Source organism: Vigna angularis, chromosome 3, assembly GCF_016808095.1.
Source record: "Vigna angularis cultivar LongXiaoDou No.4 chromosome 3, ASM1680809v1, whole genome shotgun sequence".
NCBI classification, from domain to species: Eukaryota; Viridiplantae; Streptophyta; class Magnoliopsida; order Fabales; family Fabaceae; genus Vigna; species Vigna angularis.
In genome coordinates, this window is record NC_068972.1 from 4,101,355 (window position 1) to 4,124,314 (window position 22,960).

The 22,960-nt window shown below is 31.0% G+C and overlaps 2 protein-coding genes across 5 annotated transcripts; both read left to right on the forward strand.

Moving 5' to 3' along the window:
- The first annotated feature begins 7,101 nt into the window (after positions 1 to 7,101).
- LOC108326546 (F-box protein SKIP22) lies at positions 7,102 to 10,042 on the forward strand. Of its 4 annotated transcripts, none has more exons than XM_052874317.1 (3): positions 7,102 to 8,677; positions 8,915 to 9,007; positions 9,847 to 10,042. In XM_052874317.1, the coding sequence occupies exon 1, from the start codon at positions 7,242 to 7,244 to the stop codon at positions 8,619 to 8,621; it is 1,380 nt and encodes a 459-aa protein (XP_052730277.1). In that variant the 5' UTR covers positions 7,102 to 7,241; the 3' UTR covers positions 8,622 to 8,677; positions 8,915 to 9,007; positions 9,847 to 10,042. The 4 variants fall into 4 exon arrangements, with proteins under 4 accessions (XP_052730277.1, XP_052730278.1, XP_052730275.1 ...); XM_052874318.1 differs by having other exon boundaries at positions 9,855 to 10,042; XM_052874315.1 differs by lacking the exon at positions 8,915 to 9,007.
- A 1,516-nt stretch (positions 10,043 to 11,558) lies between these two features.
- On the forward strand, positions 11,559 to 13,956 carry LOC108326168 (tubulin alpha-4 chain). The gene is made up of 4 exons (XM_017559493.2): positions 11,559 to 11,778; positions 12,347 to 12,581; positions 12,677 to 13,047; positions 13,132 to 13,956. Exons 1-4 carry the CDS (start codon positions 11,686 to 11,688, stop codon positions 13,780 to 13,782), a joined length of 1,350 nt encoding a protein of 449 aa, XP_017414982.1. The 5' UTR covers positions 11,559 to 11,685; the 3' UTR covers positions 13,783 to 13,956.
- Positions 13,957 to 22,960: the final 9,004 nt, after the last annotated feature.

The window sequence follows — 22,960 nt, forward strand, 5'->3', positions numbered from 1 at the left end:
AGCATTCCTGAATAATTATTGATTTATTATACATTATTATATATCATTGCATCTTTTTTGTATGATGTTATTCAACCATTCATAACACATGATGGGATGTGCTCTCCAAAACAAAGACATAACAGTGGCCAAAGTAATATCAGAAAGGCATTATTGCATAATAATGAGATAAAAAAAATAGAGAAATTAACTAACAAATTGTATAAGCTCAAGCAACTCTTAGCAATGTAAATATGCTATGTTATTAACAAAAAAAATTAGCTGATAAAATATGTTAATGGTAATTTAGTGCATCATAAGAAAGTCTTACGAGACATTTAATGTCTCTCTAAAGATAATATTATGACATAATATATACAAAATAACGGAAAGCTACATGAATTTTTAACAAAAAAAACTTATATACAAAGCAACTAAATAAATATATAAAACTATCTACCGCATTTTTGTCTTCCATCAATAACGTATCATCATGTCTCAATATTTGTTTACATTGTAAAGTGATCGTCGCAAAATCACAACAAAACACAAAATAATTAAAGGATAAGCTAATATACAAAATATGTGGCCTAATTTAATCAAAATACACCAATTTATAAACTAAATGTGTATAACATATAACAAGTCTTATTTTCACACAAACAATTGATATTAGACTAAATAATCAAAATGTATGTCTTTGACACAAGGATTCAACATATGTGTGTACTTCTAGTCAATGTCTGGCCTAATTTAATCAAAATACACCAATTATAAACTAAATGTGTATAACATGCAACAAGTTTTGTTTTCACACAAACAATTGATATTAGACTAAATAATCAAAATATATGTCTTTGACATAAGGATTCAACATATGTGTGTACTTCTAGTGGTGTTTATGCTCTACAAAGTCATAAATAAGGAAGTTATCATCTTACCACTTACAAGGTTAATCCCCTTCGCACCTAGGACCAATAGTTTAGTGGCTATGATCTCTTGCGACTATCACCATGTAACTCATTATACTCTATTTGAGCATGAATAGTTATCATAGTATCATGATACATTTTTTCGGACCCACCCACATCTCAATACATACACTAAAAAAGTATAACAAATTCTCATTGGATTGGTACCCATCATGCTTAGATAAACATCATAAATCAACCATCGTATTAATATTTATTAAAAAAAAATCACTTAAAACATAACAGGAGAGAACATATGAAGACTTGTTTGTCTACCTATTATAAAATTAATGAACATTTTGACTAACTTTGATATCTTTCAACAAGAATATTATCGTTAAACGACTACCAAGTCAGTAGCTCTATGACTTTAACTTTATTGATCGAGCATATCTTTTAAAAAAGTGTAAACAATAATATGTGATTATATTATTTTTGTGTACATATATATAAAGAATATTTATTTATTTGATGTCTATATTTATTTATTAAATTTATTTTTTAGATAATTTTTTTTTAAATTAAAATAATTATTTTATCAAATTTAACTTTTAAGTGAATGTGTTTATTTAAATTTAACTGTACTGTAGTTTGTTTGTTTTTTATTTTTTAATTATAAAACCTACAAATAAATAAAATATTTTCAATAATCTTATAATAGTACTAATAATAAAAAAATAATAAATAAGTTTATTTTTTTATAAGAGATATATATAAATTATAAGGTTTAATTTAAGTTGCCATTAATTGCTATAAGTTATATTTAGCTTAATTTTTAAGCAAATAATACTGCAAGATATTCTAAAAATAATAACAATTCATTTTACATAATAATATATATCAAATATAATAATAAATAATACTTAAGATATATAGTCAGATAAATAAGTAAAAAAGAATGTGAATTAATATTTTTAATCTTATGTACGAATTAGCGATATTTAATGTGTTAGTAAGAAATTTGATGTAGTCTCAACCTAAAAGAAATAGGATTAAATCATCCGTATATATTATTTGCATTGATAAATTTTATGCGTTTTGTTGTCATTCCATGTAAGTCACTTCTCCTCGTCCTCTTTGAAATTCTTAGCGAAGAAGATCTCAAAAGATTGAAAAAAGAAAAAAACTCATTAAAGAAACACATCCTTGTTGTCTTCTTGTTGGAATTTAGATTTTATGTTGGAAACTTTATGGACACTAATTTTAATGCGCTATAATTAAAACTAAATTAATATTATTAATACTAACAAATTCACTAAAAGATTTGGACTGACCGTTGTTTATTGCGTTTGTCTTGTTAAATAATGATGTTTTGGTTGAAATATATTAATTTCTTTGAATTTGAGTCTTTTTATGGCTTAAATCGTTCGTTTGTAAAAAATAAGTTTAAAATATATCATTGTTATTATTATAGAGTCTGGATTAAGATTGACAAATGAAATAATTTTGTGAGAATATTTCAAATATTAGTTTCTATTATTGTTTGGTTACGAATATAAATATGTGTAGTATCTAACTTTTAAAACAAGTATAGGAATTTAATGAATCGTTACTATTCTTATTCTCATGTCTGTTTTTTATTGTCTTTTTTTCATTTTAAGGTTTTTTTCACTTGAATAAATTTGAGGAAAGTGATTGAATCAATTTGGAAGGATTTGAAGGTAAATTTTTTATTGTTTATTTGAGTGAATTTGAAGATAAGTGAGAGTGAATTTAAAAGCAAAGGTTGTTTGTGAGAATTATGCAGGATTTGATTCATGTGACACATTAAATAAATTTACTTCCAAATCCACCCTCATTTACCTCCAAATACACTCAAAAAAATAATAAAAATTTTACCTTCAAATTATCTCAAATCCATTCAATCACTATTCCACAAATTCATTCAGGTGAACAAAGTGTAAATAATTAGGTAATTTAAAATATTTATATCAATTTTCTTTTTCTTCAATTTTATAACTTATTTCTAAGACAAGTATGTATGTGATGACTTATATTGTTTTTGATCATTATATTTATGTAATTGTTATTTGATTCTATTGTTTAATATTTATACATTTACAACTTACTTTTTGATATTTAGTATTGTAGCATATGATTTGACATAAAATACTTTATAATACATGATGTTTTTTATATAAAAAAATAATAATTAATACTTAAAACAGTAAATAGACAATTATAAGTATACTTTTTATTTAATGAGGATTGTTATTATTTGGTTATTGAACAAAAATTTATGGATAAGTGATAAGATTTTAACTATGATTTGATGATTAATTTTGTATTATGATCTATAAATGAAAGTAAGTATTATGAAACAAACATTCCATAAAAAATATCAATGATATTATAAATAAAAACAGAATATAAATAATAATCAACATACAAAACTATTGGTATTTAATTATAATATATGAATATGATCCAAATAGGTGTAGGTTGGACTGTTCCATAATAAAAAGAATGTACTTTTTAATATGCTTATTAAGTTAGATATCAACATAAACTATGGATCTTGGAAGTTTGAATTAGTGTATAAGTTATATTAGACATCGAACTTAAGTGTATAATTTATAGATATATTGATTATGTTCTTGGGTGGATTGACCTTGAAATTGTGTTTATATGTTATAAAATAACCATTTTCGTGAACCGTTTATTTTTGTGTTTTTTTTAGTAAAATGTTTGATTTTGATATATTTATTTAATGTAAATGTTAATACTGTATTTACTTTAACTTATTTCAATCTGATTGATAATGAGAAACTCACACGTAGAGAAAGTGAAATATTAAAATTAATTGGTGCAATATTTGTATGTATTTTTTTTTAAGTTTTTCTTATGTGGACATACATGATGGTGGACTAAAAGAGAATGGACTATTTGGCATTATCAATCATATATTGAATATCTATAATTTAACTCTCGTATTAACAAATTGATGTGATTGTTATATTATTCCATTGTTTTATTTTCTTATTTTTGTATATTAGGAAATATTAAATTATATCATTAGTATAAAATGGTATTGTGAACAATGTGAAACTATGAAGGCCCGTTTATAGTTATAGACGATTATGTGTAAAAATATATATAAAAAAATATAACAATCTTATTATATAACTAATTTTTAATGAAAACAATAAAAGTCATTTACTATTTGAAAATAACAATAATATCATTTTTACATTAACCATAAAATTTCCATATTTTCTGTTGTTTTAATCACAAATAAATAAATGACAAGATACAATGACATAGACCCTTTTTTTAATAGAAGTTCACGTTTAACTTACGAGAGCTTAAACTTAATTAGATATTTGAAAAATAATAGTCTATTTTTTTATTTCTAAAAATTCATCATGTTTTTTTTAAGTTAGAAAAAACCTACATGAACGTGTTTATTTTAAATTTAAAGATTAAATTCATCAATATAAATTATAAATATTTTGATATTGAAAACGTATGACTAAAAGCACATTTTTTTTCTAATTTTAATTTCAAACGAGTAAAAGATACATCCTCTCCTTATGTTGTAAGTATTAAATATATAACATATAGTATATAATTTTTTCCAATCATCGTCATTTTATACATAGCAGAACATCACATGATAAATATGGTCAAATTAATGAAGACACGCATGCGACGGTTGATGAAACTGACCTGTCTTTACGGATATGTTATAAAGATCTTACTGTCACTGGAACACACAAGCTTAGTTGAAGAAATTGATTCAAAAGGCAAAATTGGTGGTTGATTAATGTTCAACTTCCTCATGACTTTTAATTAAAATTTACTTTGTATTTAAATGCCTCATTTTCAGGAAGAAAAAAAAAATAATCATATGAAATAAGACACTTTAATTAAAAAAAATCAACCGATTAAAAATCAAACGAACTAACATTATTAAAGATGAAATGCGGGTTTTGTTAGTATAAAAATTTAAATTATTAAATATATATCTTTAAAAGTTACATTATTTTTGTTCCTTTAAAATTTAAATATGTTTTTTAAAACTATATGTTTAAATTTTTGAAAAAACTAATATTCTAAAATTTATTGCGAAGGAAGGGAAACATGTAACATCCCATAATCTCACACTAGAAAATGCATAATATATATATATATATATATATATATATATATATAAATTTTAAACTCAGATTTCAACTACAAATTCATAAATAAAACTCAAATTTTTCTAATTTAATCTTCTATTTCTTTCTTCATCGGCACTGGGTCAGACGACATTCCTTCATCTGCTCCCGTATAACGAATTATACGATCATCGCACATACACAAACACAAACAAGTAGGGTGAGCTAACATGCAACAAATCATTTATAAGACATGCATAATTACTTCGATACAAACATCATATAATAATTATGTTAGACACCCTCATACCATCGTACTACAATTCCTATTGAACACTCGTCCCACAATACCCAATAAACACCAAAATACCCAATAAACACCACTATACCCAATAGACACTCATTCCACAATACCTAATAGGCACTTATCCCAATGATATGTTGATGAGCGATACAACGGAAGGTTTTTCACTTGTGATGTCATTCTTAGTCCCCTCACTATGTCTAAAATCGGCACATAGACCAGGACATTCTGCCCTCCATACCATTCACAAGGTTAGTCCCCTCACTATGTCCTAAACCGGCACATAGACCAAAACATTATGCCCTCCATACCATTCACAAGGTTCGTCCCCTCACTATGTCCTAAACCGGCACATAGACCAGAACATTCTGCCCTCCATACCATTCACAAGGTTAGTCCCCTCACTATGTCCTAAACCGGCACATAGACCAGGACCTCCTGCCCCTCTCACCACATAATTCATCATTCTCTACTTGAGACTAAATGATTATTAGAGTATCAGGATAACCTCCAACTTCATGACCCTCAACATCAACATATACGCACATACCATGTCATTACAGAATCTCTCCACGAAACTCATATCATGCTCACATTCCTTAATCATATTATACCATTATGAAATCTACCCATAATCCTCATACACATACCATGACATTACAGAATCTCTCCGCGAGACTCATAGCATACTCACATTCCTCGACTCATATTATACCCTTACGACATCTCCCCGTAATACTCATACATGTTCAGATGCATAAATTCAAATCAAATAAACTTCAATCATTTCAGAAATCATACAAACTGAATATATTCCAACAAGATATATTACATGATAATTTAACAGTACATAATCTATACACAAGATTTAAGTTAAAAACCTGTCGAGTAGACTTTCAGGAAAGAGAGGTGCGTCACAATGGACAACTTAAGTACCAAGTCTTTCCTTAGCCAAAGTGTTCCTCAACTAGTTTTTAACAAATTTCTTATTAACAGATTCAAAACAATAACATATAATATTAACACCGAAATTCAATATAGATAGTTATATAGTAAGCATTAACAGTATTCACACAGAATTTCAAAACATGAATAGAAATAAAACAATACTAAATCATATTATAAAAGCATAGAAAGGTTAGTTCCCCTACCTCTATTCCAGACTCCTTTTGCTCTGAATTTATTTCCGCGAAACCCTTCAGAACCTCTACTTTTCTTACAACTAAAAATTTATTCCTAACTCTTTCTTCTCTATTTCTCAAGCTCTCACTTGATTCCTCTTTTCTTGGTGCAGAATACCCTTCCCTCCCAGGGCTATTTATAGCTAAAATTTTTTACTATTCATTAATTTTTTAATATTATTTATTATTTTAATATTATTTTAAAAATAATATTTCTTATCCTAATTCCTTCCATGCTAAGGAATTTTTTTTTTCACTATTCACTATTCACTTTTTATTATTTACTATTCACTTTTTACTATTCAATTTTTTTAAAAATCCTAAATAAGTTATCAAAAATTTGAATCTCTCCTTCTAGAATTATTATAATTTTATATCCAAAATTTTCATTTTTCTATTCATTAAAATTATTATTACTAATAAAATGATAAAATTTACTATTATAAATTTTTTTTTATGGGTCTTACAAAACATATTTGACCCAATTGTAATTTAATAATTTACTTAAAAACAAATATTATTATATAATAAAATTGTTTTATTTCGTGTTTCTAAGTTTCCAGGCTCACACATGCAAAGCAAGGGGATAGCTATAAACGATCCGTCAACGATTTGAAGTACTGCGAGACACAGAACGTTTATCAGTCTTCCCATCAAACAAGAACTGAGGCAGAAAGGAGAAGCCGACACAGAATCAAATACGATGAAACTGAGACTCAGATCCTTGGAATCTAAAGAAACCCTAAAAATCGAAGTCCCTAATTCATGTTCTCTGCAGCAACTCATTGATACCGTTTCTCACACCATCTCTTCTTCTTCCTCTTCTCTGCACCTTTCCCTCAACAGAAAGGACGAAATTCGCGCCTCTTCGCCGAACGACTCTCTTCACTCCCTTGGCGTCGCCGCCGGGGACCTCGTCTTCTACTCTCTCAACCCCACCGCCTTCTCCCACGAAACCCTCCCCCACAAGCCAGAGACTGCTTCCCGCGACCGACCCACCATCCAAAACTCCCCAGAAACCCTCGCCTGCGACGCCCCCTCGAACCCCACCGTGGAAAAGCATCCGACTTTGGATTCAGCGGAGGTGGAAACCGTCGAAATGATTGATGGATCTGACGAGGCGGTGGTGGTGGGCACCAATTCAGAACCTTTCTTTGTGAGAAGGGTTCTAAAAGAAGCCCTGGGAAACAACGTTAGTGATTTCAAGTTGTTGGTGTTTACGGTCCACGGTGTGATTCTTGAGTCTGGGTTTGTTCGAATCGACAAGGACTCCGGTATGGCGGTTAGTTGTTTTCACCTTCTTGATGATTCTCCTTCGGCGTTTTCTTCTGTGATATCGTTGAGGTATGCCCTGCCTGAAATTCTGGTTAATGGTGCTTCGTATAGTGTGAATTTGAAATTTCAGACATTGGGGCATTTTGTGAATGTTTGTGGTTCGTTGTCTGATGATACTGGGTCGAGGTTGCACTATGTTTGTCTGGATAGACGTAAATATGTTAGGCCATTAGAGTTGATGCTGGCAAATTCTGAATCTAAGGGCAGTGTTAATGACGGGGAAGAGGTTATCTTTGGGAACGAAGTTTTCGAAATGTGGAAGATGGTGAAAGATAGGCTTGCATTGCCACTGTTGATTGATCTTTGTGAAACGGCTGGATTGGATCTTCCACCTTGTTTCATGCGATTACCGATGGAGCTTAAGCTCTTGATTTTGGAGCGTCTTCCCGGTGTTGATTTGGCCAAAGTAGCTTGCACCTGTTCAGAGTTGCGATACTTGTCCACCAGCAATGAGTTGTGGAAGAAGAAGTATTTGGAGGAGTTTGGGCAAGGAGAGACTAGAGGGTGGCTTTTCAAAGATTTGTTTGCAGTGTCCTGGGAAACAAAAAAGAGGTCGCAAGGGGTTCCTTTTCGACGACATGGGATTTCAAGACACTTTTTTTTCCCACCCAACCCTTTTAGAATGCCTCCTGCTCCAATTTGGGGTGGAGAATATGGTGTGCAGCCAGTCTTTGGTGTTGCATTCCCTAGATACCAGCCAGGCCGGATTATCATTCCCCCGTGTACTCTGAGAGATTTCAACCTATAAGCTGCTGAGTTAAATTCTCCTCATCAACGATGTGTAGTGCTGGGACTCAAACCTTGGTATGGCTCAACTATTTTCTCCTTAGTTGTTTGGAAAATAAGTTGCTAAGTTAGTGCATCATGAGTGTCTGGTTTTTGAATAAATAATGTTTGTAACTATTGATTTGTCGGTCTTTTTTCCTGGTTAGAAATCATAGTTCTTTGTCGATTTGATTTGTGTAGTTATTTGTTTTGAATAAACGATAGTATTCCAAATGTGGTCTGACATAGTTGTTCTTTTCAATTTTTGTTCTTTAGTTTTGGTTCATGTTTTCCCCTTTATGCCAAGGCAAAGCCTAACGCTGTTTCAACATATGTATAAAGCTGTCTCGGATCATTTTCTCCAAAAATGTATGGACCTCATGCTTTTTTGCTGTGTACATATTACTGTAGTACAACAGTCAAGTGTATAACATTATTAATATAAAAGGATTTGAATCTTCTGATGTTTCTTACTAAACTAGCCAATTAACCATATGGCGATGGTATGTTGTGAAATTAGAAAAAGTTCTTGATTGCTCAAGATTCCTCCGGGCAGACAACATTGGTGTGATGCCAGGGGTAGTTATTTACGGTAACGATACACCTTTGTGGTGCTATCCTGTATTTCATATAGGAAGAACATTGTTTTGAACTTAAACATGTTTTGATAAATGGTGAACCCAAACTTATTAGAAGTGAGTCAAATTTAGTTTTAGTTCGTAGTATGCATGCTTGCAGTGTAATGTGTGTACCGTTTAACTTGATAGACAGATGTAATAAATAGATAGTAGGATGACGGACCATGAACTACGTGATGACATTGTATCTTGATTCTTGCAAATGGGAATATCACGGGCCAAAATAGAGCACTGTGTATTGTGTTACCTCTTTTTTGTGGGTGGAGATTTACTTTGTATTGGTAACTGCTAAACTACTCATTGCATACTCAAATAAGGGACGTCTGACATTCTGAATTGACAACTGATTTATGTTTTTCTTTTTGTTGGCTATTCTGCTACTATTTTTGTCATGCATTAGGCTATCAGTTGAATCATGAAGTAGTTGTTTACCATTAGTGTCAAGATGTAATGGGATCTCCATTGTTTGTTATTTTATATTCATAGCTGGCTCGGTTTGAGCATGACTTCTTATAGTTCGGTACTTTTGCCGAACCAAGTGTCAAAATTAGATCCATACATATTTTGCAGTTACGCAGGCAATGAAGATACTGAAACAGGGAGCTGCTGTATTTGCCATGGACACTGGAGTGAAATGCAACCTCCATAAAGGAAGTGAAATAAACTTTTTTTGTATATAGTTTTTTGTTAAACTGCTTATGGATGTTATGACAATGGATCTTTCCAGTATTATTGAACGAAATGTGATGTTCAAAGTTTGAGTGTATACGTTATAAATGGCCTCCACAAAACGACTTAGTGTAGGAAAATACAAAGAACAAAGAATAGGAATATGGCTAAAGGGAAGTGATTTCAGGGAAGGAATTTTTTGTAGAATGATGGGAATGGAAATTTTGTTTTTAAGTTGTAGTGTTATTATTGCATATCAGGATTAACTTGGACACTATAGTTTCTGGTTTTACTATATTGGGCCGCTTTGTTTGATAAGAAGGTGGGAAGGGAGAAGAAATGGTAGGGAAATTAAACACATAGAGGTTGGGGTGCAGATTCTACAGGCTGAACCCACTTGTATTTACGTGGGTTTAGATTTTTAACCCATTCAATTAGAAGTCTTTTTTCTTCCTGCACCCCATATTATGACGAACTGAACCCCTGTTATGATTAACTACATTACCATTATGACTAATTGCAGCCATACAAAAAAGACTAAAATACCCTTTATTGTTGCACCACACCATGACATCGCTGCTGAGGAAGAATAGAGAGGAAACGCATTGTAGAAAAAATTTTTGCTGTTCTAGAAAACTTATTTCATAATGTATTTAAAAAAGATTCTTAGAAAGCTTTGGAACTTAATCTCGAAATTCTGTTCATGTATTTTGAAAATTTTTGTTTTAAGAAGGGTAAATGGTAATTTTAAAAATAATGGGATGTCACTATAAATTATTGGGGTGAAGGAAGAAAAAACTCAATTAGAATTGGGTTGAACAAGTTTGATAAATTCAATTCAATTCTATAATAAGGAAATAAATATGTTTTGTTATATTAATATTATATATATATATATATTATAAATATAATTTTTTATAGTATATTATTTCATCTACACCATTATATAAAGATATATCCTGAAAATAGTTAATATAAGAGAAAGAAGATTTTTATTTAATATTCACTCTTGTATATAAAGAACTCCAGTCCTAAAGTAGTAATTACAATAGATCTTTAGAATATTTTAACAACAACTTTTTAATATTGTATTTAAAATCTAATTAATAATCTTCCCTTCAAACTGGTGAATGAATATTTATCATTCTCACCTTGTGTGTGAGACTATGAAATCATTCAAGTGAAAGATCTTTTGTAAATAAATTTGTTAACTGAAGTTCAAATAGAATGTGGGTGTTAATTAAATAAAAGAAAGCACGTGCACAAACATAAAATGTAATGTATAACTTTAGTTTCTCATAATATATCTTTAACTAAATAAGTTATAACTTTAGTCCATTGAAAAATGGAATAGCAGGGACATGCCCCAATCTTTCCGTTGTTCTCTTTTAAACGCATTCAAGTAAAAACGGCAATTTTGGACTGGCCTCGGGCGGCAAAAAAGAATTTAAATTTCAAAAAATGAAAAGGATTGGAACTAACTACTGTGGTTACGAAGTTGGGTTATATGGGATGCAGACAGCTCAACTCTTGCTAGCGCACCGTGAACCAACCATGGTTAGAGACAATGACAGCTTAGCAACCCCATCTATCTCCCTATAAATGGAATATGAATCCCCAAACTTCCCTTGCATCAAGATTCAAAGAAGGCGTCTTCATAAACGCCTTTCTTCTCCATTTCTTCTTCCTCTCTACGCTCCTATTTTCTCGTTTCAAATTCGCTTTTTTTAATCTGCGAAAATGAGAGAGTGCATCTCAATTCACATTGGTCAGGCCGGTATCCAGGTCGGAAATGCTTGCTGGGAGCTCTACTGTCTCGAGCACGGCATCGGGGTAAGTTATCCATCTCAACATGCTTACGATCTTTTTTTTTCGTCAGATCTGTGTCGTGGGTGCTTCTTTCGTGTAATTCCGCTGTTGATACGAATATCCGTTTCTCAGATCTAAGGAAATTCTAGCATTTTCTTTTTTTCTTCAATATTTCCGTTATTTATTTCTCTTTGATCCGTACTTTATTTAAACTTCGTTTTCATTATTTTTGAAGATCTCTTTTGTTTTTGTGTTACAAGAGTTTATTTTGCCAGATCCGTTTTGCAATTGCATTCTCTAATTAGGCCATCCGTACTATATTACTAGTAATATGACCTTTTAAAGCATGTTATTTCAAATCATAATGGGATCTCACATCGATTGTCAGATCTACACTTGAAGCTTGCAAGCCATTCTGATTAGATAGTTCTTTTAGCTGTTAGATGTAGTGTTCGTGTTTCTGGTTTCAACCGTTAGCTCTTGTTATTGACAGTTTTTAACTATTGTATGAAATCTCTTTAATTGTGGAATTATGAAGAGTAAATCTTGTTAAAGGTAATACAGAGAGCTGATATTCATGATTTTTATGCAGCCCGATGGTCAAATGCCAAGTGACAAAACAGTTGGTGGTGGTGACGATGCTTTCAACACTTTCTTCAGCGAAACAGGTGCTGGAAAGCATGTTCCACGTGCCGTCTTTGTGGATCTTGAGCCCACTGTGATTGATGAGGTTAGGACTGGAGCTTACCGCCAGCTTTTCCACCCAGAGCAGCTCATCAGCGGCAAAGAAGATGCCGCCAACAACTTTGCCCGTGGCCATTATACCAGTGAGTCCCAACTATGTTAACTTTTATAATATTGTTTAAGGGTATTATAATTTCTTACACTTATTGTTATATTTGTTGTTTGTACTCTATTTTAGTTGGGAAAGAGATCGTTGATCTGTGCTTGGACCGCATCCGAAAGCTTGCTGACAACTGCACTGGTCTCCAGGGTTTCCTGGTTTTCAATGCTGTTGGTGGAGGAACTGGTTCTGGTCTTGGTTCTCTTCTGTTGGAGCGTCTCTCTGTCGATTATGGCAAGAAATCCAAACTTGGTTTCACTGTCTACCCCTCTCCTCAGGTCTCCACCTCTGTTGTTGAGCCATACAACAGTGTCCTCTCCACTCACTCTCTCTTGGAGCACACTGATGTAGCAGTGCTTTTGGACAATGAGGCCATTTATGACATCTGCAGGCGCTCCCTTGACATCGAGCGGCCCACATACACTAATCTCAACCGTCTTGTTTCTCAGGTAATAATTTGCATATTAATGAGATTAATTGTAATTATTACTAAATCTGTGGATTGATTGAATTTTTTTTCTCTGTGGGATTAGGTGATTTCTTCTCTGACTGCTTCCCTGAGATTTGATGGTGCCCTGAATGTGGATGTGACTGAATTCCAGACCAACTTGGTCCCATATCCCAGAATCCACTTCATGCTTTCCTCCTATGCCCCAGTTATCTCTGCCGAGAAGGCTTACCATGAACAGCTTTCAGTGGCTGAAATTACCAACAGTGCTTTTGAGCCATCTTCCATGATGGCTAAGTGTGATCCTCGCCATGGAAAATATATGGCCTGTTGCCTGATGTACCGTGGTGATGTTGTGCCTAAAGATGTGAACGCCGCTGTTGCGACCATCAAGACGAAGAGGACCATTCAGTTTGTGGATTGGTGTCCTACTGGTTTCAAGTGTGGTATCAACTACCAGCCACCTACCGTTGTCCCTGGAGGTGACCTTGCTAAGGTGCAGAGAGCAGTATGCATGATTTCAAACTCCACCAGTGTGGCGGAGGTATTTGGTCGCATTGACCACAAGTTTGATCTCATGTATGCCAAACGTGCCTTTGTTCACTGGTACGTGGGTGAGGGTATGGAAGAAGGTGAGTTTTCAGAAGCTCGTGAGGACCTCGCTGCTCTCGAGAAGGATTACGAGGAAGTGGGTGCTGAGTCCGGTGAGGGCGTAGAGGAGGAAGAGGAGTACTAGAATCTACTTCAGATTCTTTTACGTATTTTCTCTCGTGTTGGTTTTCAGTTGTTTTATTTGGATGCATTCCTTTTATGCTTCGACTGTTCATGTTCCCGACTTAATGGCCATATATTTTGTCCACTTTCTGAACCTTTTCTTGTGAATGCTAATTCCCACGAATTCAACTTTAAATATAGCATTCATTTTATTTACAATTGTAACATTTAAATGCGTATATCTAAAATTCTTAATTATAAAATTTATCATCATCAACATATTTTCGTCTATCCCAATTTGTAATAAAGGGAATGAAAAGTAATATTGACCCTAACGAAAATAAATGCAGAATGCCACCACAATATTTACGTTTTACTTGTTTGTGTTTAGTAACAATATTTACGTTTTACTTGTTTGTGTTTAGTAAGTTGAAATAACTACAAAACAATACAATTTTATGACCAAAATAAGTACATTTGTTTCTGGGGTAATTCGTCATGCTTTTAAATTTTATTCTAAATCTATAATGTCTTTTTATGTTCTCGTGTCCTTTTGTGCAGTACTGTTTTTTTTTTTTAATTTTGATTAAGCTTATTATTGTTTAGAATTGTGCTTATTGTTTCTTCTTTCATTTAATTTTTTACTTTTATAAATGAGTCAAAAAATATTGTACGAGTGTATATTTTAAATGGGACCTTAACTAATCAAATGAGTATTGAGAAATTGAATGAGTTTATTATATTTATAAATGACTCAAAAAAACATTGTATGATTGATAAGTGTTTAAATGGATCCATAACTAATCAAATCAGCCTCTTATACAACCTACTTAATACAGATTCATTCCCTAACAAATTCTTTGTAATATATATCATGGAATAATGTGGGTTTAAAGTATGATTGAAATGAGGTATTTGCTTATAATATGAATGTTATTAATAAAAATATATTTGCTCTAGTATACATATATTAATTGTATATACATAATTAATTTATCTTTTATACTTTACTATTGTGCTCGTTATTGTGTTGAAAATCTAACTATTATGATTGTTGCATGATCGTATGTTTATACAAGACTAGAAGTTGAGTTAAAAAATAACCAGTCTTTTGATTTTAAAATTTTGGTTAAATAGGTCATTCTGTCTTAATATTTGGTTAATTTTTTTAATGTAATTTCATTATTTTTTTTTGGATTTAATACATCATTTGGTTCCTAGTTTTGGGTAAAGCTATCAAAACGGGTAACTCGGCCCGACCCGGTCCAGTCTACCACAGGTTGGTCACTTAGTGAGTCAACCCAACCCAACTCACTTATTAGCGAACTGAAAAAATTTGAACCTGGCTCAATCCACCACGAGTTGGTGGATTAAACCGGATGACTCACTTGCTTACTTAATTATAAGTTTTTTTTTAAAATAAAAAATATATAATTTTTTTTAATTCAAATGTAAATAAATTTCTCTCTAAAATCTAAAATGACGTTAAACTTCAAAGACAATTCAAAAAAAAAAAAATATACAGTTCAAGCGTAATCTAACAACAAGTACAAAAAGCGAACAAATAAGTTTTTAATATTGATAATTTTTGTATCACTTGTCCATATATAATATTAGAGTTTTCAATAGATAAATTTATAATATTTTTTTCTCTTGAAACATCTTTTTTTTTATCTCATCTACAATATAATAAAAAAAAGCGTTAAATATGTTTTTAGTCTTTTAACTATCAAGTGATTTTGGCTTTAGTCCCTATTTGAAAGTTTTGTTTATTTTAGTCCTCTTAGTTTTGAAATTCTTATAATTAGTCCTTAAAATTGGACGGCGTTAACTTTTGCATAAACGTGGCAAACAGCGAGCCAGCTTCCCTTTTTACTCTCTGCCACGTTGTTTTTCAGAAAATGATTGTCACGTTACCGCTGGCCATTCCAAGCTCGTGAACGTCCAACCCTTCGTTGCCGATTACCGCTTTGACTCCGTCGCGGTTGCACGAAACACAACTTATAAAGGGTTGTCAGCGTGTCCTTCTTCCCTCTGCTCGAACCGTTCAGAAGAAGCGAAACCAAGGGCGGTATCGCTTCGAAGTTTCCGTTCCCGTTTTCAGCACATAAATCAGCGACTTCACTGCTCCGACATTGGTTATTAGCATTTTATTGTCCTCGTGGAGAGATAGATTTAACAACGTAGTTACCACATGTTCCTACGTCCAATGATCACTACAACGGAGAAGAGGAACAAGAACAGGCACCGCGTCGGACTCCGCAATCAAAATCCAGTTGTCGGCGCGGTTCTTCGCTATCAACCGAAGCTTCGCCACCGCGGAGCGCTTTACCGCCACCGATTGCGACTGAAGGCCATCGATGCAAATCTTTACCGTCGGCTAGAGATCCTCCGGCGAAATGCTCTCGATAATCTCTGTGGTTGTAGTTTCCTTCCATGTCATCTCTGCAAGGTGCTTTGCCAATACCTTCAGCTACAATGCACCCTTTAAACATGGGTAATCCATCTCTTGCCTGGAATCCGTCCTCATCATCATATGCATCAGTTCTGCCTCCTCAAGCACAAAACCTTGCACCTGCAATGGGACCAGGTAATTCTATTACTATTTTCTCAATCAGCTAGTTCATCCCAGGGCAATTGGCTCTTTATCTGGACTTTCATTGTGTGCGACGACGACGGAGCCGAAGCGGTAACCGACGACGAAGGGTTGGATGTTCATGAGCTTGGAATGGACAGCGATAACGTGGCAATCAACTTCTAAAAAGAAAAGCAACGTCACAGAGAGTACAAAGGGAAGCTAGCTCGCCGTTTGCCACGTTTGTGCAAAAGTTAACGCCATCCAATTTTAAGGACTAATTATAAGAATTTCAAAACTAAGAGGACTAAAATGAACAAAACTTTCGAATAGGGACTAAACCCAAAATCGTTTGATAGTTAAAGGACTAAAAACATATTTAACCCTAAAAAAACTGTTAACTAATAATATTAAAACACAAAATAATAAATAATTAAATTAAATTAGGTGGGTTGGTGAGCCAACCCAGCTTACCACGGGTTCAACCCTGGTGAGCCGGGTTGAAAACTAATCCGCATAAAAAAAATTACATTTTTTTCGAACCCAACCCGACTCAAATCCGTGGTGAGCCAGGTTGGCTCGCTGGTTACAACCTATTTTAACAACACTAGTTTTGGGCTTTTTTGTTCAAAGTCGTCCTACCTTTTAAAAAAGATTAGTAAGGCCCCATATTTCGTTAAAAACGGTTCAAAATGGTCCTTTTTGCTTATGGCGTTAAAAACATAATGATACAATTGTCTTTGTGGCCAAAAGTGAATGATGTGTACAATTTTGCAACACCTGACACGCTTTATATATTTTAAGGTGTAAATTTCAAAAATAAAATTGAATGATGTGGAAAAAGTTTAACTGAGGGTTAAATAAAATTACAATTAGGTTAGAATCCATTTGCGATTTGGGGTTCAAGAATCTGGTGAAAGTGATCTTCAATTTGGGTTCATGATTCGTTGAAGGTGTAATTGGAAGAATCCCGCCTACAAGCAACTCATTTCAGCATTCATAATCTCTCTTTCTTCATTCGTTTTTTTAATTCAACCACAACAAAAGAGAGAAGGAAACCTACCACACCCACCTCCATCTTCTTTGCATGAGGCCACTATAACACCACCTTCACCCATGACTGCACTTTTCTCGCCTCACCGCTAGTGTCGGAGCCAGACGTGATCGTCGACGTTGCTGCATCTTTTCCATGGTGCGTCGTTGGCCAGGAGCTCCACCAACATTATCACTGACCCTTTTTCTCAATTATTGTTCAACCTTTTTCCTCCTCTTTGAATGAGTTTTTTCTGGTTGTGGGTGTTTGAGGTGAAGAAGAAGACAACAATGAGGTGATGGTTGCCAAAATTTTGGGAGAGATGTGGTTTCTGATTTTTTGTGAATTGCAAATTGGAAATTAGGGTTTATGATTTTGCACATGGTTTTGTGAACTGTGAATTGAGATTCTAATTTTGAAAATTACAATTGGGGCTTCTGATTTTTTGTGAATTGCAAATTGACAATTAGGGTTTATGATTTGCACATGATTTTGTGAACTGTGAATTGAGATTCTGATTTTGAAAATGGCAATTAAGGCTTCTGATTTTTTGTGAATTGCAAATTGGCAATTAGGGTTTATGATTTTGCACATGATTTTGTGAACTGTGAATTGAGATTCTGATTTTGAAACTGCAATTGGGGCTTCTGATTTTACACGTGATTTTGCGCAAACCCTAACCCTTTTTTTTATACCTAATAACTTCAACATTATAACATTTCCACATACCTTGCCAACTTAATTCACCTTACCTTGCCACAATAAAAAACTGTACACATCATTCAATTTTGTTCACGGAGACAATTACACCATTATGTTTTTAACGCCGTAAGCCAAAATGACCATTTTGAACCGTTTTCAACGAAATATCGGACCTTACTGAACTTTTTTAAAAGGTATGATAACTTTGAACAAAAAACCCAAAACTAAAGATCAAATGATGTATTAAACCTTTTTTTGTTTTCATTTCAATTTGTTATTTAGTTAAATTGAGTTAATGTGGTCTCTTACGTTAGATTTATATTGATTTCATTTAAAATATGAAATCACGTCACTATAAATTCAACATGTTACCTTAAATTTACGACTTAGGATCTACTTCACCTTATCTCTAGCTTCACCTCAATCTAAAACATAACACATTCACTCTATACTTCTTCTCTCCACATTTGATCATGACTCTTTCTTCTCTTTCATGTCAATCACAAACACTTCCAACCTTAACAAATTGAAATAGAACTACGTGTCATCCCTTCCTATGGTAAATCTAATAAAATAACCTTTGGAGCTTTGTTTTGTTGCTTTGGTTCTAATAAAATTAATTTTCATTATTTCTATAATTAATAATTAAAATTTTGTATAATTATGTTTGAAAATATAGATGTAAATTTGACTATTATTGGTTGATATATGATTGCTTGGAAAGTTTAGTTGATATGATTTAATCACTCATGCAAATGCTAAGAAGTAAAGTGAAAATTTTCCTTCACCATTTAAAGATGGACAAACTTATTTCGTTCTTTGGGATCTTGAAATTATATTGATATTGTTTATTCTAATGTCTCTATAACTTTGTTTACTTCAAAGATGGATTTGAGAAAAAGTGAGTAAATCCATTTGATTTAAGAGAAAGTGAATGGATCAAGTTGATATGAGAGAATATATTATAATATTACTTGTTCAAAGAGATAGATAAGTGAAAGTGAAGAGAATTAAAAGAAAAAGTTTATAAAAGTAAGCAAATGATCCAGATGTGATAAATATATTTTATAATGAATTAAAATGTAAAATTACAATTATGATTTAAATTAATATAAAATAAAATGTTATTATTTAAAATTTTGGATGATTACCTTTTTAATAAAAAAATTAATAGGTTTAATTAATTTAAAATGCAATGTCATTAGTTGAAAATAATTTTAATTAAATATTATATTATAATAAAATAAATATTACAATTAATTAAAATACGATTGTGATTAATTAAATAGTGTTATTATTCCATGCACATTCCTATTCGATAATGAATTCTATCAACCTACAAAATTAACACTTGTCAAATAAATAACACAACACACACACACACACATATATATATATATATATATATATATATATATATATATATATATATATATATATATATATATATATTGTATTTAGTTAATAAATAACATATATAATAATTATAAATTTAATTAAAAAGTAAAAATATATTGTATTAATGATAATATTAAACATTGTATCTATTCATTGTTTTAATTTAGACTTTAAAATTTGTCCATGATTGTACTAAAATATTCAGAAAATAATTAATTTACTCAATCAAATATTCAGAAAACTTAATTTTACTTTCATTATTTATAGAACAAGACTAAACAATCAAATATTTTATTAAGATTTAAATAATTAATTCAGTTAAAATATATTTTTTAGCTAATTTAATAGTTATTTTGTGTTACCTTTTTTAAATAAAACTGTAATGGTGTTTAGATAAAACAGTATTATTTTGAATTTCTAAAAATGTAATAAAGTATTATTAAACTTTCCCTCTTTTTTATTTTATAGAATAAACAATCAATCAAATACTTTGTAATAAAAAATAAAATAAAAAACAATTCAAAAGATATTTTCAACTCATGAGTTGAAAATAAATTAGAAATACATACATTTCCCAATCACCACTACCACCACTATCACAACTTTTAATTTGTCACATGAGAAACGAAAAAAGAAAATAAATTTTGGAAATCAAAAGAATATTCTGCTTAGAGCATTACAATTAAGAGATTAAACACAAATATTCATTTAATATACATATTGTATTTATAGTTCTCTAGTGTTTTTCAAAATATCATTAAGACTATTTTGCAAAATAAAAATATTTACATTAAGATAAGTACATCAAAATATAAATATATATGAAAGGTGAAACAAAACTTCAAATAGTCAAGTGATAAGTGATACTCTTACGGTTGACCACCACTTACATCTACATCATCCTCTGTTTATAAATAACGTATGATTATGGCAGGTAAATAAACTACAAACTAAACAAAAAAATAAGATAAGTTATTATAATTATAATAAATTATATTAATTAAAATCTATCATGAGTTCAATTTCCATATATATTTTTAAATATTTAATAAAGTTACATATTTAAAAAGTGCATGATTTTGTATTGTATGACTAGGTAACCATATTATTATAGAAGTACGAACGATTACAAATACGAAAATACTGAACTCAGACAAGATGTGACGAACAAACAATTCTAATCAATACTCGAATATGTATCCAGGATAAGACGGACAGTCACAGTTCTAGCAACAAAAAACTCATTGAGAGACATTGCAAATCAAGATTAATGGTAAGTACCGATTAATGTATAATGAGTCGAGATTGAACCGTGATTAGGGTTTCACTAATCTTATGTTCATCTCAAACACTATAAATAGAGATCAAAGGTAAGAGGCAGGTGATCGCATTTATTGTAAATTTAAGTCTTTGCTCTGACCCGTTCGGATTAATTACTAACTTAAACATTGGAGTATCTGTCCCGATCAGTTTGGAGAGCTTAGAACGAACATAGAAACCCATTCAACTAAGAAGTAAAAATATGAATGTGTTTTTTAGAATTGTTCGATCCTACGCACCTGAAACATTTTTATTTTGTAAATACATAATAAAGTTTAAAAATGTATTATTGATTAATGGAAATAGTTTAGGTGGTTACTAAACTATTATTGATAATTATTATTAAAACAATATGTAAACATACTAAACTTATTCGTAATTTTCATGTAATTTTTTATTATTATAAAATTTAACAACTCGTTGTCTTAGTTTTTTAAAATTAAACGTTTTTTTATTCATTATTCATATATTATTTAAGTTTTGATAGAAAATTTTAATATAATAAATAAAAAAATAAACGTTTTAATTTATTTTTAGATTTTATTATTACTATTTTTTACGAACGAGTAACTAACATCATTATCACTAACTTGTACTGGGTGTTTTGTGTTGATATAATAACACTGGACAAACGTTTATAAAATATAGTAATTTAAAATTGAATTTAAATCCAACAATTATCCTGATGAAGGAAAAGAAGTAAACGAACAAATCATATTGGATAAACTTAAAATAAAATAAAAAAGACAACTCAGAATTGATTGTTTTTAAGACAAAATTATAATTAATTAATATAAGTGTTAAGTTTTATCTTAAGATTTACATTTTAAATAGATAAAAAAATAGAACGTTTATGAATACAAATTTTTAGTTTTTTATTGTATTTAAAATGCTATTTCACTAAACTTAAGTTATTTGAATTTTTTTGACGTTTAGAAAATATTTTTTTATTCTTATAGTATTATCATATTATATTTTTGAAAGTTTTTCTTAATACAATCAAACTCAAATTTTAATTAAGTAAAATAATCCCGATTAAGAGTAGTTTTTTGTTTCTCTATTTTAAGCGGTTTGACGGTTAACATTATATTTTATCAATGAATGATTTAAGATTGTTAAATATATATGTGTAAAGTCTGATATTTTAATTTACTTATATAAAGGTGAAAATATATATAATAACTTGCATGATCGGAAAAATATGCTAATTATATGTGGGATTATTTTACAGCATGGTAATGATATTATTTTTTTGTGTAAAGGAAGTTTTAGAATTTGTTTTGGTGATGTAAAATAGTGAGAATCTCTTAATTTTCAAGTTGAATGTCTCTAAGAAAATATCTCTATGTATTTTTATTGGTCATCAAATGTATTTTTATTTACAATATATTGTAGACATGTGTTGGTATGATAATATTTGATGGTATTGTGTATACTGTTTGTTGACATATGTTGCAATAAATATGGATTATGATGACAAGTTTAATTCATTAATTATTCAAGGTCAGACATTCAATGAAAATAATAAGACATGCATATTAATACATCAATATATAATGATAAGGACTAAGTGAGATCATTATGATATATAGTTATAGGTTGTAACTCGTGAGTCAATTTGATTCACTATGGGTTTTGAGTTGGATTGGGTTTGAAAAAATTATAATTTTTTTTTATGCAGGTTAGTTTTCAACCCAGTTCACTTATCCGTGGTGAGCCAAATTGACTCACCAACCCACATGATTTAATTTAATTATTTATTATTTTGTGTTTCAATATTATTAGTTAACATTTATTTAATTATATTGTAAATGACATAAAAAATGTTTCACGAGAAAAAAAAATATTATAGATTTATCTATTCAAGAGTCTAATATTATAAATGGACAAGTGATACAAAAATTATCAATATTAAAAACTTATTTGTTCACCTTTTGTGCTTGTGATTTGATTACGCTTGGATTTATGATATAAAAAAAATTTATAATTAAGTGAGCTAGTGAGCCAACCCGTTTAATCCACCAACCCGTGGTGGGTCGAACTGGGTTCGAATTTTTTCAACTACCTAATAAGTGAGTCGAATTGGGTTGACTCACTAAGTAACCAATCTGTGTGGGCCGGACCGGATGGAGCCGAATTACCCGTTTTAACAGCTCTTTATATATATTTTAA